The 16670-nt window shown below is 36.8% G+C and overlaps 1 protein-coding gene across 3 annotated transcripts; it reads right to left on the bottom strand.

The window, feature by feature from the left end:
- Nucleotides 1-1239: 1239 nt before the first annotated feature.
- LOC110223842 (cytochrome P450 1A1-like) lies at nt 1240-12009 on the bottom strand. Of its 3 annotated transcripts, none has more exons than XM_021009534.2 (8): nt 11609-12009; nt 9749-9856; nt 7717-8556; nt 7035-7158; nt 6807-6896; nt 6588-6708; nt 4375-4461; nt 1240-2065 (listed from the first exon to the last, which is right to left on the bottom strand). In XM_021009534.2, exons 2-8 carry the CDS (start codon nt 9770-9772, stop codon nt 1765-1767), a joined length of 1587 nt encoding a protein of 528 aa, XP_020865193.1. In that variant the 5' UTR covers nt 9773-9856; nt 11609-12009; the 3' UTR covers nt 1240-1764. The 3 variants fall into 3 exon arrangements, with proteins under 3 accessions (XP_020865193.1, XP_020865194.1, XP_020865197.1); XM_021009535.2 differs by having other exon boundaries at nt 9749-9899; XM_021009538.2 differs by lacking the exon at nt 6807-6896.
- Nucleotides 12010-16670: the final 4661 nt, after the last annotated feature.

The raw sequence follows: 16670 nt of genomic DNA on the forward strand, positions 1-16670 counted from the left end.
TGGATGCTTGAACTCAAATGCTTCCATGTGCTTTTACCTTGGCCTAGGTAACTCAATCATATGCAAACGAATTTCTCTCTCTCTCTCTCTCTCTCTCTCTCTCTCTCTCTCTCTCTCTCTCTCTCCCTCTCTCCCTCTTTTTTTCTTTCCTGACTCCTGCCTCCCCCCTCTACTTCTTCTTCTTCTGTCTCTCCCACCCTCACTCCTCCTTCCCTCTCTCTTCTCTTCATTCTCTCTCTTCTTACCTGCTAAATATCACTACTGCCTCCCTTTATCTATTCTTTCTCTCATGTAATCTAAGCTAAATACTGCTTGTAGAAAAGTTTTCCTAAAACAATATTCCTAGCAGCGACTTCTCTCCTTGAGAGTACTGATGACGGCTTCCTACTTTCTTATAAGGATGTGGATAGAGATAGGAACAGGGACAATACCTGTGATTTCATTGATACAGAGAACTTCCTAATTGAGGAAACTTCCTCTTCCGATGCCTGTCTGCATAGGAATAATTATAGAATCAAGGCTAAATTTCCCATCTTGACTTTAGAAGTCTTCTAAAATTTTGAGCAAATTTTCTACTCAATTTAGCAGAAGTAAAATATTCCTTTATATAGCAGAGGAATGGTAATTCCTATTCCTCTACTGTTCCCTGACATGAAATTGCTGCTACATTCAGACCAGTCTGCTTGTTCTTTTGAACACATTTCAAGTTTGTTTCCATCTTTGTGACTGCTCGTAGTATTAGAAAAGATGACCAACTTTTCCATGAAAATCTTATTCATAGGCTAAAATTAATAACAACAATAATAACTATATATAGCATTTTTAAAAAGTTTTGCAAACACTTTATATCAGAGGTTCTCAGCCTGGAGTCCAACAGCTCTCAAGAGATCCATGGATAGAATTCAGAATGTCCATTAACTTAGATGGGGGTGGGGGAGTAGAATATATCTCTGTTTTCAAATATCTTCTAACTGAAATTTATAATTTATTTTAATTAAAAGTATTATTTTGAGAAGGGGAGCATAGGTCTCAACAGACTGCCAAAGGAAGATTCATGATATAAAAAAGGTTGAGAACCCCTAATTTTCATACATTATCTCATTTAATCACAGAGAGTTACTGAAGTTAGGCTATCTAGAGGAGAAAACAAGTGATTTGTGTTGAAATAAATTGTGATCCCTAAATAAGTGAATAAAAGCAATGATGATGTAGACAATAATGCAATGATGATCGTGATGATGATGATAAAAATAACAATTCTTTAAGTATTTCAAGGTGTTTTACACATATTATCTCATTTGATCCTCACAAAAACACTGTGAGCTATTATTTCCAATGATTTCTAATGACATTCTCCAACTAAAAATAGTCTCTTCCCATATTCTATGTTTGTCTGATGTCTACTATTGAAATCTTAGCTCAAGTCCCCACCTTGTCCATGAAACTTGATTATTCTGGTCTATTATGATTTCTCTCTTTTCTAATTTTCTTTAATCTTTATCACTTAGTTCACACATCTGGGCATGAGATCAGGATTTTTTTTTTTGCACAGTTCTATAACTGGTTTATATAACTACATCTTATTTCCTTATTGAGCTTCTTGAAGGGACTACACCTTATGCTTTTGGATCTCCCACAAAGAGATAATGAACCCTAAATGAAACTGAGAGCAAAGCTCACAGATTAAATTATCTCATCTTCAAATTACTTAGGTATATTATATCCTTGCAATATATTACAGATTCTTTTAATCCAGTTGAGAAACTAAGTTGAAGAATTCACCAGGAAGCGGGGCTCTACTGTGAGTTGATAAGGTTTGGTCTTCATAACTAATCCATATACAGGGGTCAAATCTAGCTGGGCTCCTGGACATTTTTTCAACTCTAGCTGCTGCAAGATACTGGCAATAAAAACAAAAACCTCATTTCGAGCAACATCTTCTCCCAAGCACTTCCTAATGCCCATTCCAAAAATCAAAACTTTCTCAACCAGACTTTTATTCAGCTTGCCGCTTTCATTTAGAAATCTCTCAGGTTGGAATGAGTCAGGATTCTCCCAAAGAGTTCTGCATTAAACAAAAAAATAAGAAAGAAACACAAAGGGCATTTTTTAAAAAAAGAGCATTTGATTGAGTAGGTAACTTGTGTATAAATCTTATAGACAGGATTACCAACTAGCATCTATAAAGCACTTTTTAATCTTAAAGAAGTGTGTAATCATTTCATTTGCCCTAAATGTATTTAGTTTGAGGTAATAGTTTCAGCACAAATACAAAAATGGATAGCTCTCTTTTGCATAATATGCATATTCATCAGATTAGCTTCCCAAAAGAGGGTTAATGCAATCATGACATCCAGTGGAGGATAACTAGCTCCTGCAGAAAACAAATGGCAATTTCTCAAATAATGAATAAAAGAGCCAACAAAACTTATCTAGGCTTTCCAATGGTGAAATTCTTCTCAAAATGCCATTCAGAACACTTCAAGAATATGACATAAGAGATCAAAATTAAAAAAGGTACCTTTGTCACAAAAAGCAATCGAGGCATGGATTTCTGTGTATCGATAGTGCAGAGGAAATCCCAATGTGCTCTTATAGGATGTTAGAGCAACCTTCAATGTGTACTTACAGGATTAGTTTGACTTTGTCTCTCTGCCCTCTGATTTTTATTGCCAACTCTGTTTGTGCTGTACTAGATCAACAGAGGCTGACTTGTCATAAGTTTCCTATCATGCTCCTTAGCATTGTTTAATACAGCAGAATCACACTCACCTTGAAGATCAAATGACAATATATGTAGGGTTTTGCAGAACTTAAATTGATATATAAAAGTTATTTTTTATTATTATCATTATTACAACTAAGCTGTGACTGAAATTGCTGTAAATTCCAACTCAAGGGGATTTTTATTACTTTACAGAGTTTGGGCTTCTTTGGACACCAAAATCTGATATTTCCCACATACCTATTCCTAGAGGAAAGGTTTATAATTACTTGCCATTTCTGTTTGATATAACAGTATTTCCTAAAAGATTTCATGCTTAATTCTTTTCATCAAGTGGTTCAATTATCTAAGGCTAGCCCCTCCCTATTTGACCCTGTACTTGAAGGGTTGACCTGGCTACTACACAGTTCAATATTCCTCAAGAATCCATGTGTTTCCCCCAAGTCAACAAGCATTCATTAAGCACCTACTTAAAATTCTTTGAACATGACAATCCATCTCTTATGCCTGGAATATTCTTCTTCTTGCCTTGTGCCTCTTGGTTTTCTTCGAGACTCTGTTCAAACCCAACTTTATGCAGTAGGCTTTTATCTGCCCCACTAATTCCTGTCTATCAAATGGTAAATGGCTACAAAAGCTGTGGCACATGACTGTAATGAGACATTACTGCACCAAAAGAAATGATTCATATGATGAATACAGAAGAGTACGGGAAGATTTCTATAAACTGATGTGAAGCAAAGTAAGCAGAACTGGGAAAACAAAATATATAATGAGTACAATGTGAAAGGGAAAGTACAACAATCCAAGTGAAACTGAATGCTGTGAGATTATAATTATCATACTTGGTCCCAAAGAAAGGACATGAGAAGGCACCTCTTCCCATACTCTGCTTCTTTACAGAGGTCAAGGGTTATGGATATGGAACACTGAGTATGTCAAACTTTTGTGATACATTAATTACTTTTGCTGAATTTTTATTCTCTCTTTTTTTATTCCTTGTTATGGGGGATGATTTTTGGGAAATGGGAGTATGGAATGATATACTGAGAAATATATGTGATACAAAAACAAAAGATGTCAAAATTTTTTTTTAAAAAAAGAGCAGTTCCTAACTTCATAAATACTTGGTCATCTCCTTTCTACTTTACTTTGGGATAAAGATACCATGATGTGCCTTTTTTGCTGACTCATTTTAAAATGTGGGTGTTGGACTTCTAACATATCCTTTTGGGCCACTCCCAAATTAAACAATCTTACATATAAAACCTCAATGACCCATCATAACACATTATGATATTCATCGATGAAGGGAGTTTTCACACCATAAATTCTCCAGAAAAATGCAAATACAAGTCCACACTGCCACACCCCCTTCTACAAAAATAAATGGATGAATAAAATAAAGGGCATGCATTTCTATTTTATCTGCCTGCCAAATTGATTCTAGGCCTAGGTTTCCTCTTCTGTCTCTAAGGTCTCTTTTAGCCCTAAATTCTAAAATCCCATAAACACCATGGTTTCCTTTAGGAACTGAATACCTTTAAAGGACACTGGAGTTGACAGGATTGGAAGGAAGAAAGTTTGGCTACAGCTGAGTTAAGTGAGCCTGTGTCACTCTCTACAGAAGAATTCTAGCAGATACTTACTCATCATGGTTTACTTGATACATATTAAAAAACACACAAGTTTTCCGAGGAATGAAATATCCACTGAGAGTAGTATCTGTGGTAGCACTAGGAAAATAAAATACATATAATGCATTTTGATTACAGAGTACAAACAAACAAATACACACAGACACACAGACACACACACACACACACACACACACACACATTCTTTGCCTTGAAGGCTGAGATACAGGGGAGTTCTAGGCACTTTACCAAAACATTAATATCCTGTATTCAGGAAAATGTGGTCTTCCATAATACCAAATGTCATACATATCAGTTATCAAAATCTATGTGAATAAGCCTAAACAGAAGCAGGATTAGTCACTATCCATGAAGCATTATGGACCCAAAAGTTATATACATTTAGTCAGAAGATTAGAAAACAGAAACACATGTCTTCTAGCCCAGTGGTTTCAAACTCAAATAGAAAAGGACCAGGCTGCATATTGACTTAGGAAATCGCAGATTAACATTGTCCATGTTGTATGGTATTTTTATTTACAAATACATTTTACTCTGGTTCTGACCCCACTTGGGAGCAAGTAGGCTATAGCTTTAATACCTCTAATCCATGATGGGGAGAGTGCTGGCTAGGTAAGAAAGGGGGTGGGATGTCAAGATACCATTTGTCTAGTCTAAAAGAATGAAAATAAAACAGGCTATTCACCTCTTGACAGAGAAATAAATTTAAAATGCAGAGAAGTACATTACACATTATCAGACATGGCTAATGTGGGAATAGATTATGCAGCTCTATATTAAGGGCTTTATTATATTTTTAAATTTGCTGAACAAAAGTGTTAGTAAGAGGGACCGATTGTAAAAAAGAAAAGAAAAAAGAACCTCTGAGAATTTCCTATGGTTCTTCTGGTACTAACATTCTATGATTCTAACCCTACCTTCAAGCTATTAGACTAATGACAATGCCATAAAACTAGAGATCCCTGGAGGAGAAGAGAAAAAATTATTGTCTTTAGAGCACAAAGAGGTTGTGACTCGCTGAGGGTCACGTAGGTAGCCATTATCCAAGATGGGATTTGAACTCAAGTCTCCTTACTAGAGAGACAAGTAAGGCCCAAAGAAGTTAAATTACTATGCCCACTGTCTCATAGGCTGTGAGGGATAGCATCAGGATTTGACCTGGGGTCCTCTGACTCCAAATCCAGCAATCTTTCTACTACACCAACCTACTTCCCAGGACATAGGGCTACCTTACTTTACTGATGACGTGTTCTTGAAAAAGTATGTATTAACTTTGGCAATTTGAATTTTATTTCCAGTACAATGTGAGAACTGTCTATTTGAAAGAATCCTGAAGTGAATACCTTTCATTAGACTGAGCCCACCTGCAACCCAAATGTTCATATATTGGCTTTATTTGAAAGGGGAGTCCAGTTCTTCACAGGGTTATAGCAGTACTCCCTCAAAATCACTGCTATGAGAAGGCATTTCAGTAGTTCATCTGATTGCCTTTCACAATTAACAACTCTTGAGGGGTTTTAGCAGTGGGATGGCTGAACCCCATTCATACAAAACACAACAACAGAAAGCAACTCTGCTCAATAGAAAGGGAGAAAAATGACTAATGAGAACTTGCAGGGAAATTCTTATATGATTACAAACCTGATAATCCATCAAAAATCTCTTCCATAAATTGAGATGAAATTCTTTATAACAACCTTAAAGACAACAATACACAAATATTCCTTTAAATAAGATGGTATTAGATTATCAGTATACTTTGGCATGAGGTTATATAGAGTTTTCAGATCTAAATTAAGGAGAGAAAGTGAGATAGGTATAGAAACAGAGACACAGACAGACATAAATAGAGACCCAGAGACAGATATGAGAGAGAGAGAGAGAGAGAGAGAGAGAGAGAGAGAGAGAGAGAGAGACTGATTGACTTAGTTTTGAGAAACATTCCTCCAAAATCCCTTTGCTCCACCTGAAACATTCACTGTGGTTTTTTGTTTGTTTGATTGGTTTTTTGGCTAGGCAACGGGTTAAGTGACTTGCCTAGGGTCACACGGCTAGTAGTTTTCTTAAACAAAAAATAGGCCAACTTTTAAACACATTTTTCAAAACATTTGCATTTTTTTTCAAGACCTCAAGTTGAGGAATTGAAATAAATCTCTATTGTTTCCATTTAAAGATCACATAAAGAGAGGGAGCCATATGCTTACCAGTGAGGGACAGTAAATGGAACAAATGTGCTATGCCTGAAGATTTCATTTATAAAAGCTTCTGTGTAGGGTAAATTCTTTCTATCTTCAAATCTGGGTGGTTTGAGGCCAATATTTCCATCTGCAGAAAACAAATGACTGTGCTTAACGAGGATGATAATAGGCTGCAGAATATTGCATGGCTAGATTGCCTTTTTTATTCCTATGACATGTTATTACCAATTTCTTCATGGATTTTTGCTTGTACTTCTGGGTAGTAAATCAAGTAGAGAAAGCTCCAATTTAGAAATGCTGATACTGTTTCAAACCCTGGGGGGGGAAATATGAAGTATGCTTCTTAGAGAAGAAATAATTATTAACAAATTCATTTTCACTGATGGGCAGCATAAAGAGGTTTAAAGCATTTTAAATTCTCCCCACTCTAGGATTATAGACAATGGTACCTACCAGCTCCGAAGATGTCACTCACAGTACTCATGATCTCATTGTCACTTAAGGTAGCAGTCTTCATTGCGGCACGTTTCTCATGACATATACTAACCAGAGCATCAGTGATATCTCTGAGATGATTCTGGAAAAATAAAATTTGAGCCCATTATTCCTCCCCTATCCTGACCCCTCTCATAATCCTCATCAACATTTGCTTGTCAAACCCTCAACCACCTCAACTCATTCCAATGACCTCCTTCCTCACTCCACCTGAGCCATAAAGGGACATAATCATACCCTAGGACTCCCCATCGCTGAGAATTGCACATAGATACTATGGCTACCCCTTTTGCCAAAAGAAAGGGTATTCAAAGCAAAACTTTTCAGTGAGAGTTTATTTAAGGCCAAAGGCTACCTATTGCCTGTTGAAAAGCCTTGGCATGGCAAGAGAAACGGTCCACCTGCCTGATTTCTAGGATCAGCCCAAAGATGATCACTGCTCAGAGTTCTGTAGTCTCTGACAACAATCTATGTATTTGGGAACCAGGTCAATTTCATCTTGTTGACCCTCAAGTGGAAACAAAAGCAAGAAAGCACCCACCCCACCCTGGGAGACAGGTGAAATTACATTCTCCTTCATATGTATTGTTAACCTCTTTACACTACAAAGCCCTTGGCTGACATTAATTAAAATGCCTACCTTATCATATGTGGTAATATGATCTTGTACATGCTGTCCAATAAAACAATTTAGTTGATGATAAAACTCACGAGGAGCATTTATAATACGCAGTGGGAGGTAGCGAAAGCATGGGATGAAATCAGCTGGGTTAGCTGCGCTGGAGGCTTTCAGGAATTCTTCATTTGTTCTAATCACTCTGAGAAATTCCTCATCAAAGTGGTCATACCTCTTGCCAAAGCATAAGGCACAGACAACATTAGCAACAGCACAAGTAATGGGACTTTTAGGGTCAAAGCTGCCTTGCTTCAATGACAGTTTTGTGAAGACTTTTACTAATTGAGAAGCTTCTTCAGTGACATGTTCCTCTAGGATACAAGAGCAGGTAGAGGATTTTGCTTCTGCTTTGGAAAAGGATCTTAAGGCATTTATGGCAATTTTCTTATGGAGCTTCCAACTCTCTCCATAGTTCACTGAAAATGAAAGACTTTTGCCCTCAGCAAAGAAAGAAAATGTGTGCATGTGGGGTCTGCCAGCAAAATTCTCTCCCTCTTTGAGTAAGCCTTTCTTCACCATTTCTTCACCATTCACCACAACCACAGGGACCATTCCCAGTTTGATAAGAAATACATCGCCATATTTCTTCCTCATCTCCATAAACGTGAGATAAGGATGATCTCCAAGTTGAAGAAGATTCCCTATTATGGGGAATGGCCATGGGCCTGGAGGAGACATCTGCTTTTTGTTCGTGTTTCCCAGTGCTTTTATAAAAGCAAAAACTATTACCAAAACTAAAAGAGAAATGATCACCTTTTTGGAAGTGATTTCTACATCAAACATCATTTTCAGGAAGTAAAGTAACTGAAAAGGAAAAAAAAAAGAATACCTTATTGGAAATCTCTCCTGTCTGACAATTCTAGGGATAGATCAAAAGATTTTTAATCCTCCAAATTTAAAAAAAATGACAGACTCTGTTTTAGTTGCTGATGTAACAACAACAACAACAAAATTATCATATGTTTAGGAATAGCCCCTCTCCAAACCATGCCTGCTTACGAGAAGAAGTGATTGAATGAAAAATAAAATCTTTCATATCAAATTTCTCAGATAAAGATTTAGTGTCCAAGATAGCTAAATAATTTTCAAATATATATATAGATATATGTATACATATATCTATATATATGCATTTATAGATATCAGTCATGTATTAACTACATGTGTTCTTTATGACATATATTAGTTATATGACAGGTATTACTTACATCTCACTTATATGACATGTATATGCATGTGTAAATATACATGTGTAAATATGTGTGTGTATGACTAATAGCCACTCTTCAAATGGTCAAAGCATATGAATCAAAGGTTTGCAAAAGAAGAATTGCAAATATTCAAAAGTACATAAAAGAATGCCCCAAATCATTAATAATAAGAAAAATGCAAATCAAAACAAGTCAGAGATATCACCTCATGCCCTGCAAATTGGTAAAGATGACAAAAAATGGCCATAGTCCATTATAGTGGGGTTATGGGATAATAGGCACACTAATACGTTGTTGGTAGAGCTGTGAATTGGTACAACCATTTTCAAAAGCAATTTGGAAATATGTAAGCAAAGTCAATAAAATGTCTATATCATTTGACCCAAAGACTCTATTACTGAGTCTATACCCCAAGGAAGCCATTGATAAGAAAGATGTTCCCATATACATGAAAATGTTTTATCGCAATACTTTTTGTGAGAACAAAAAATTGGAAATAAATTAGATGCCCACTGATTGGGGAATGACTGAACAATATGTGAGTACATGAAGTGATGGCATATTACCATGCTGTAAGAAATTATTATTGCAATAAATGCAGAAAAACAAATATCTATATGAACTAAAGTAGAGTGGAGTAAGAAAAGTGTAGAAAACAGTACACACAATGACTACAACAATGAAATAGAATAACCTCACATCAAAAAATTTTTAAAAATGAATGTAACACAATTATAAATATCAAGCACGACTTAATGAAGAGATATGAGAGGACCCAACCTAACCTTTTGTAGAGGTGGGAAGTCCATTGATGTCACACACCACACATATTTTCTGATTTTTTCAATGTATTGATTGGTTGTGATGATTTTGTCCTTTCTTTTCTTTTGTCTCTAAAAGATACCACTTTTTAATATGAGATGACACTGCAGAAAACTATGATGGTGTAAAAAAAAATAAAAGATCAATAAAAACTTACAAATAAATATCTGTTGACTAAGGAGGCAGCTCATTACACTTTGGTTAAGAGAGAGACAGAAGAGCATAGTGGAGAGGATAACTTTAGAATCAAGGAGACCTATATTCAAGTTCTATTTCTCATACATACTAACTGAATCATGTGCCATTGGCCTATCCTTATACTGTCAGTCTTTAAGACTCTCAAGTTAGAGATGAGTTGCTGACCTGCAGTGGTTGAGGAAGTTGTCTACAAAGATTAAATTATACTTCAACACCTCCAAGACCTCAAAAAAAAAAGGTTAAAAAAGATATTGTATTTTTTGTTTTGTTTTGTATGAGGCAATTTGGGTTGAGTGACTTGCCCAGAGTCACACAGCTAGTAAGTGTTAGGTTTCTGAGGCAGTGTTTGAACTCAGGTCCTCCTGACTCCAGGACTGGTGCTCTATCCACTGTACCACCTAGCTGCCCCTATTGTATTTTTTTTACTATCAAATTAAGTTGTGATATTAAAATTGAGAGATAGTTTCTATGATACTTTTCCTACATAAGTCAACATTTTAAAAAATGAATCAAGCCTGAAAGCCCAGTGGCTTTCTATATTTTGCAGAAGAATGATTTCATAATCCACCAGTTATTATTTTCCCATTTATTTCCTGTTTGTTTCATTTTTCTTTAACTTTTGCAAATAATGTTGCCTTTTATTTACCTTTGTTTTAAGTAGCTAAAATTTCTCCTGGACACAAATTTAAAAAAAAATAACCTGCTCACTGAAATAATTAATCAATTGTATGTACAAAAAAAAATACCACATTAGTTAGTAGATATGGCATATAAACATGAAGTTTTATTTTACATTTGTTTATATATATATGTATATATGTATTCACGTTCACTAGCTATATTATTTTCTAAGCTCTCTCGGGAATTTTTTTAATGTAATAAATCAACAGGATTGTAGACCAAGAGGGCACATACTAGATTCTTTCTGGCTACAAATGCTGCTTCCCTTAGTAGTTGCTCCCAGGTCCTCTATCACAAACAGATTTACTGGCAAATTTCCCAGCTCTCTGAACAAAATCCTAAAGAAACATTCTGTTTGTGTTTTCCTGCTGCTAGTGGGACAAAGGGAACAGGGTGGCAGAGTCAGGCAGTGGATTCCTTGTATTATCAGTATACTTAACTAGAAAGGGACCTTAGGGGGCCATCTAGCTAGTCTAACATTCTCATTTTACAAAGGAAGAAATCAAGACAGGAGAAATGTCTATTTGTCCAGGGTCACCCAACTACAAAGTGGTAAAGAGGAAATCAAATGCAGTTCCTTTGACTTTAAATCCCGCGCCTTTGCCAAGTACTCCAAGCCCTGTGGAGTGCAGTATGCATTATTATTTACTTCCTTAAAAGAAAAGTCCGCTAGTGGTAGCAGAGGCTGGGCTCCTGGACTGATTTGGTGTGTTTGAAAGAAAAAAACCGCATAGATTTTTGAGACCATTAAAAGCAAAGTCAACAATGCCTCATTCCGCTGTTTACTCCAGCCTAGAATGTAACTCTCCAGGGCTCCACTGTTTCCTCGAAGTTTTGTCTCTAGGAGTATGGTGCCAGGATGAGAAAAAGGAATTTGGGGAACTAGCCCAGAAAATGTTACTGGACCAAGCTCAAATCCTCTGACCCCAAGATTTGAAACTTACTTGCAGTAAGGGTCCCCTACACCCGTCCTGCCGCTTCCTTTCTGATTTCAGCTGTCCAAGAAGGGTAGGATGAGAGGAGTAGCCGGGAACCTGACGAGGGGAGGTCAGAGAAGGACTGGCTGACTTTGGGGGCCGCCAGGGTCTGGGAGAAAAGCCCTATTCGTTCTGATGGGGAGGGCGGAGCCAAGCCAGAAATAAAGAAAGAGAGGAGGGGAGGCAAAGTAAGAGAAAAAAATGATTTACCGGAGGAGTTAAAGAACAGGGAATGTTGGCTAGGATTCCAGACTGGAGGAAAGGGCAAACAGGGGAAAGATTGCAGAATAAGAGAGAAATAGAGCCAATGGGGGCGGGAGGGGAGGAAGACTGGACGGACCCGAGAGTCAGGGATCGACCGTTCTGAATGGAGGGAGTGAAGTGTAATGCCAAACAGGAGAAAGAAAGGGGGCAGGAAAGGAAGAAGTAGAAGAGAATAGAAAAAAAAAGTAAATCGAGTCGGAGAGATAGGAAGAGAAAAGCATTAAAGACAGAAAAAGTAAGGAGAACATCTGGGGAGGGAGATGAAAAAGGAAACTGAGCTGCACCCAAAAGGCTGCATGAAATCAGGTTGTAGCTACCTTTGTCTTCCCGTTGCCTTGAGGGTAAAATACAAATTCCTTCATTTGACACTCAAAGCCTTTCACAATCTGCCTTCACCCTCTCTTTCTAGAGAGACTACCCACCTTAGCCCTGACTCTCACACTCCTATGCTGTAGTCAAATTGGCCTACTTGAATTCACTGAATAGGACATTCCATCTCTCACCTCCAAAGCTTTGCATGACACATGCCCTCGCTCCTCACTTCGCCTCTTAGCTTTCTTCCAGGGTTAGCATACATGCCACTTTCTGCAAGAAACCTTTCCTGATCACCCTAGTTGTTAATGTCCACCCTTTCCCAGTGATCACAAATCACTTCTTTATTTTGCATACAGGCTGTGAAAGCACCCTCCTCTCCACCTACCACCGTCTACTTAAGCTCCTTGAGGACAAAAAGTGACTCTTGTATTTATCCTTGGAGCATCTAGCACAGAGTCTGGTACATAGGAGGTATTTAATAAATGCTAGATGATTGTTCTTGCCAGAAATCACCTCGTGGTTTTCAAATATCCTGTTAGAATCAAAGATGGATAAAAAACAAAATCTAAGAGGCTGGTTGCTCAGAGGCTTCAGAATGGAAAGGGACCCAAACTATTATCCAGTACCAGCCTCTTCATTTTACAAAGGAAGAAATTAAAGCCCAAAGATAGGAAGTTACTTACCAGAGGCCATACAGCTATTGAGTATCCAGGACTCAACTCAAGACTTCAGAGTCCAAATTCAATGTTCCTTCCCCTGTATCACAGTTGCCTTTTACTCAGTTACCTTCAGGTGACAAAATATTTTTTTGTAAAAATTCTCAAGAACCAACAGAAAAAAGTGTATTGACACAACCCTAGCCAGTTATCTTCAGAGTTAGATAATATGATTTCAAGGCGAATGGGGCCTTAGAGACCATTTAGCCTGATTTGTTTTACAGATGAAGAAACTTAGACCCAGAGATGTGCAATAACTGACCTAGGGAGGCAGCGTGGTAGAGTAGGTACAGTATTAGACCTGGAATCAGAAAGCCTCTCTGTCCAAATCCTGCCTTAGACATTTTTAGCTGTAAGACCATGGGTAAATCACTTCAGCCTTCTACTTTCCTTTTTTCCTCATCGGCAAAATGTGGGTAATAGTCTGCACCTAAAGAGATTATTATCAGACTCAAAAGAAATAGCCTATGTAACATAATTTTCAAACTTTAAAATGATAGGAAAAGGTCAATTGTTATTATTATTGCTGGAAAAAAAAAACATCCCAAAGCTTTGGTTTATGACCTGAAGTCATGGGATTTTATATGGTTTGCATAGAAGGAGATAAACCATGGCTACATTTCTATACTTCTCCTTATTATAATGTATCAACTGAGGATATTTTCTACCTTTCCATGCATTAATGACATAACTCCTCATTTAGCACAGTAATAAGAAACCACATCTATATATCTTACTTGAATTTGATAAGAATAATGCTTTATAACAGGTAGTTGATGTATAACCAACATGAACCTTAACATAAATAGAAAATCCATAATCACCCTCCCCTTCTACACAGCCTTATACCTACAGAAAAAAAACTCTCTTCTCAGATTCTGTGCTCATATAATGAGTTTTGAGTAGACAATGATTAACTAGAGCTCTCATAGCCATCCACTCTGTCGTGACTTTAAGAACTATATGAGTAAAGAGTATAAAAGATATATAGGGTCTTGCATCCAAATGAGGACACATGCCAAGATGTCCAAACATCTAGGTAGAAGCACATAGATAGTACTAAAGTAGTACTCATCCTAAGGATAGAAAACTGAATTTCTTACATATAAAATGATAATTATTTTAATTGCATTATTTTTCCAAGGCATAGAGGAAAGAGCATCTCTCCTGATATCCTTTTTTTGAACCCTACTTTTATTTTTGGAGAATCACCTCTGATGGTGTCTGAGTGTTACATAATAATCTCCATATTCCTTGAAATAACTAGATAACTCAGGGTCTTGTTTAGCTCTAAATTTATTCTCTTATGATTTGTCACTTTAAATTTGGATTTTTGTAGTTTAAAATTATTCACTTGCTTTTTTTATCCATAGTATCATCTGAAAACTTCATGCATAAGGAAAATTTGGGAAATCTAGTCTATATTCCTAAAAGAGAATGGAAACATTTCTCTACTTGATTTGAAAAGCTAAATTTGGTTTGTGCCAAATGATTTAAAATCATAAAGCAGTATTTCTTAATTTGGAGTATATAAACTTTTTAAAAAATGATAACTACATTTCAGTACAATTGATTTCCTTTGAAATTGTTTGTATTTATTTTATTCATTTAAAAATATTATTCTGTGGAGTCCACTGGCTTTACCTCTTAGCCAAAGGGGTCCATAACATTTAAAAAAAAAAGGTTAAGAATACTTGCCAGAGAGAAAGAGGATCATAATTTTAGTACAGGAAGGTATCTTGGAGGACATCTAGGCCAACCCATTATTTTATAACTAAGGAAATTGAAGTCAGAGAAATTAAATGATTTGTCAATGACCATAGAGGTAGTAAATGGCAGAACCAGGATTTATATTGAGGTTTTCTCAGTTGTACTCCTTTCATGGTGCTTACTGCTTTAATAATTAATGTTTTAGATTTATATGTTCCTGTTTAGTTCTAATAAAGAACCATCCCTTTGAAGCTTGGCATTCATGTTGTCATATTTAGGTTTTATTACTTTACATTTTTTTAATCTCTTAAGTTCAAAGGTCACAGCCCTGCCTGATAAATGCTTGATGTTTAATAGAACCCTTATATGAGTGAGAGTAAGTAACTAAGATGAATTTCATTTTTCATGAATACTTTTGGTAACAATATGTGAATTACTACACATTTGAACATGTAGCAATGACAATTTCTACAATATAAAGTTATAATGATTGTGTTTATTTTTCTGGAATCTAGTATTTAGAAGATATGCTGAAAGTCACCTTGGTTACTGACTCATTCTTATCTTTATTCATTTGAGTCTTGTTCAAAACCAATAGTTGCATAGATTTTCATAAAGACCACATTTGGCCACACTATGTGTGCGTGATGATGGCTTCTCTTATTGGGGATGTGGGGAGGAGTGCTGTAGCTGTCAATTTGCAAGTATCCTTGTGGGATTCTGTATGCCAAGCAGAGATGTGGATTTTATCTCACAGGAGCAGAGTGTGGCCTAGCCCAGCTCAATTTGTAATCGTACAACTAAACCAGTCATAACCAGCATTGTTGGTGCTTTGAGAAATTGTCTTGAGCATGGTGTATATAGGAAGACCCTAGGGCACTACCCATGGTGGGGGAGGGGGAGATAGAGACTAGAGCCCACTATTGGGAGAGAGGGCATAGAATGGAACAGAGGGAACAGATTAGGACAAGGCACAGAAAAGCTAAGGTGCAACTGGGGGGAGAGCAGGAGGGAAGGTGAGGGGCAAGTACCACTTACAAGCTTTCTGTTTTAACTAATTATTCTTGCTATGTAGGTAGGAGTGCAATCACTATCAGGACCCTTCAAATTTCAGCATCCTGAGGCAAATTGCCTCCACCCAGATTGTGGGTCTCATCTAGACTTCTGCACTCTTGTGTCTTAACCACTTAAAATTGTGTTCACAAACAGCTCTAAAGTCAGCACTTGATTTCCAGTAAGATGGAGTTCTCTTCTTTTTCTTCCATCATTCCTTTCTCAAATGACTGGAATGATTAAGGGTCCATGATTTCAGATGAAGACAATGCTATTGACTGAGCATCTCCCTCCAGCTCGAAAAACCTTTCTAAGTCTTAGTAAAAACAGAGAAGAGTTAATAGAATTCTATTTTGCTTTTCTACTAGGATGTGAAAAGTAGCAATAAGAAGTAGAATTAAAGTCATGGCATTTTAAGTTGACCTTAGCCTGAATGGAGTTTTTACAGTGATTTATAACCAAGATTAGGTTATAAATCTCTCCCACCAAAAATAATGCTATGTGAAACATCTTGCAGAAAGCACAATAAAGACTAAAAAGAGTATAAGGGGCAGCTAGGTGGCACACTAGATAGAGCGCTAGCCCTGGAGTCAGGAGGACCTGAGTTCAAATTTGAGCTCTGTCACTTACTAGCTGTGTGACCCTGGGCAAGTCATTTAACCCTGATTGCCATAGATAGATAGATAAATATAGATAGATAGATAGATAGATAGATAGATAGAGAGAGAGAGAGAGAGAGAGAGAGATAGAGAGATAAGAGTGTGGAGCAAGAGCAATACAAATATATGTAAGTCACAAAGAAGCACTGATAAATGATTCATTCATGTTAATCTTTAATATTATATATTGCAAAGGATATTTAGCTGTTCTCTCTATGCTCCATCTCCCCAACCTTTCACTTTAATGAGCTATTTATTTCACACACATGCTGCTGAAGCCTCCTCACCTTGGATCATCCCTTTAATTCCCCT

The sequence above is a fragment of the Phascolarctos cinereus genome, unplaced genomic scaffold (genome assembly GCF_003287225.1).
Source record: "Phascolarctos cinereus isolate Bilbo 61053 unplaced genomic scaffold, phaCin_HiC Scaffold_4;HRSCAF=312, whole genome shotgun sequence".
NCBI lineage: Eukaryota > Metazoa > Chordata > Mammalia > Diprotodontia > Phascolarctidae > Phascolarctos > Phascolarctos cinereus.

Excerpts from the sequence above, each read along its gene's own strand:
- LOC110223842 (XM_021009534.2), bottom strand. The coding sequence starts at position 9,772 with ATGGACTTCCCACCTCTACAAAAG. Across the intron at positions 8,557-9,748 it reads ACTTCCCACCTCTACAAAAG|TTACTTTACTTCCTGAAAAT; the intron begins GTTAGGTTGGGT and ends TTTCCTTTTCAG. Across the intron at positions 6,709-6,806 it reads AAAAATCCATGAAGAAATTG|ATGGAAATATTGGCCTCAAA; the intron begins GTAATAACATGT and ends TGTTTTCTGCAG.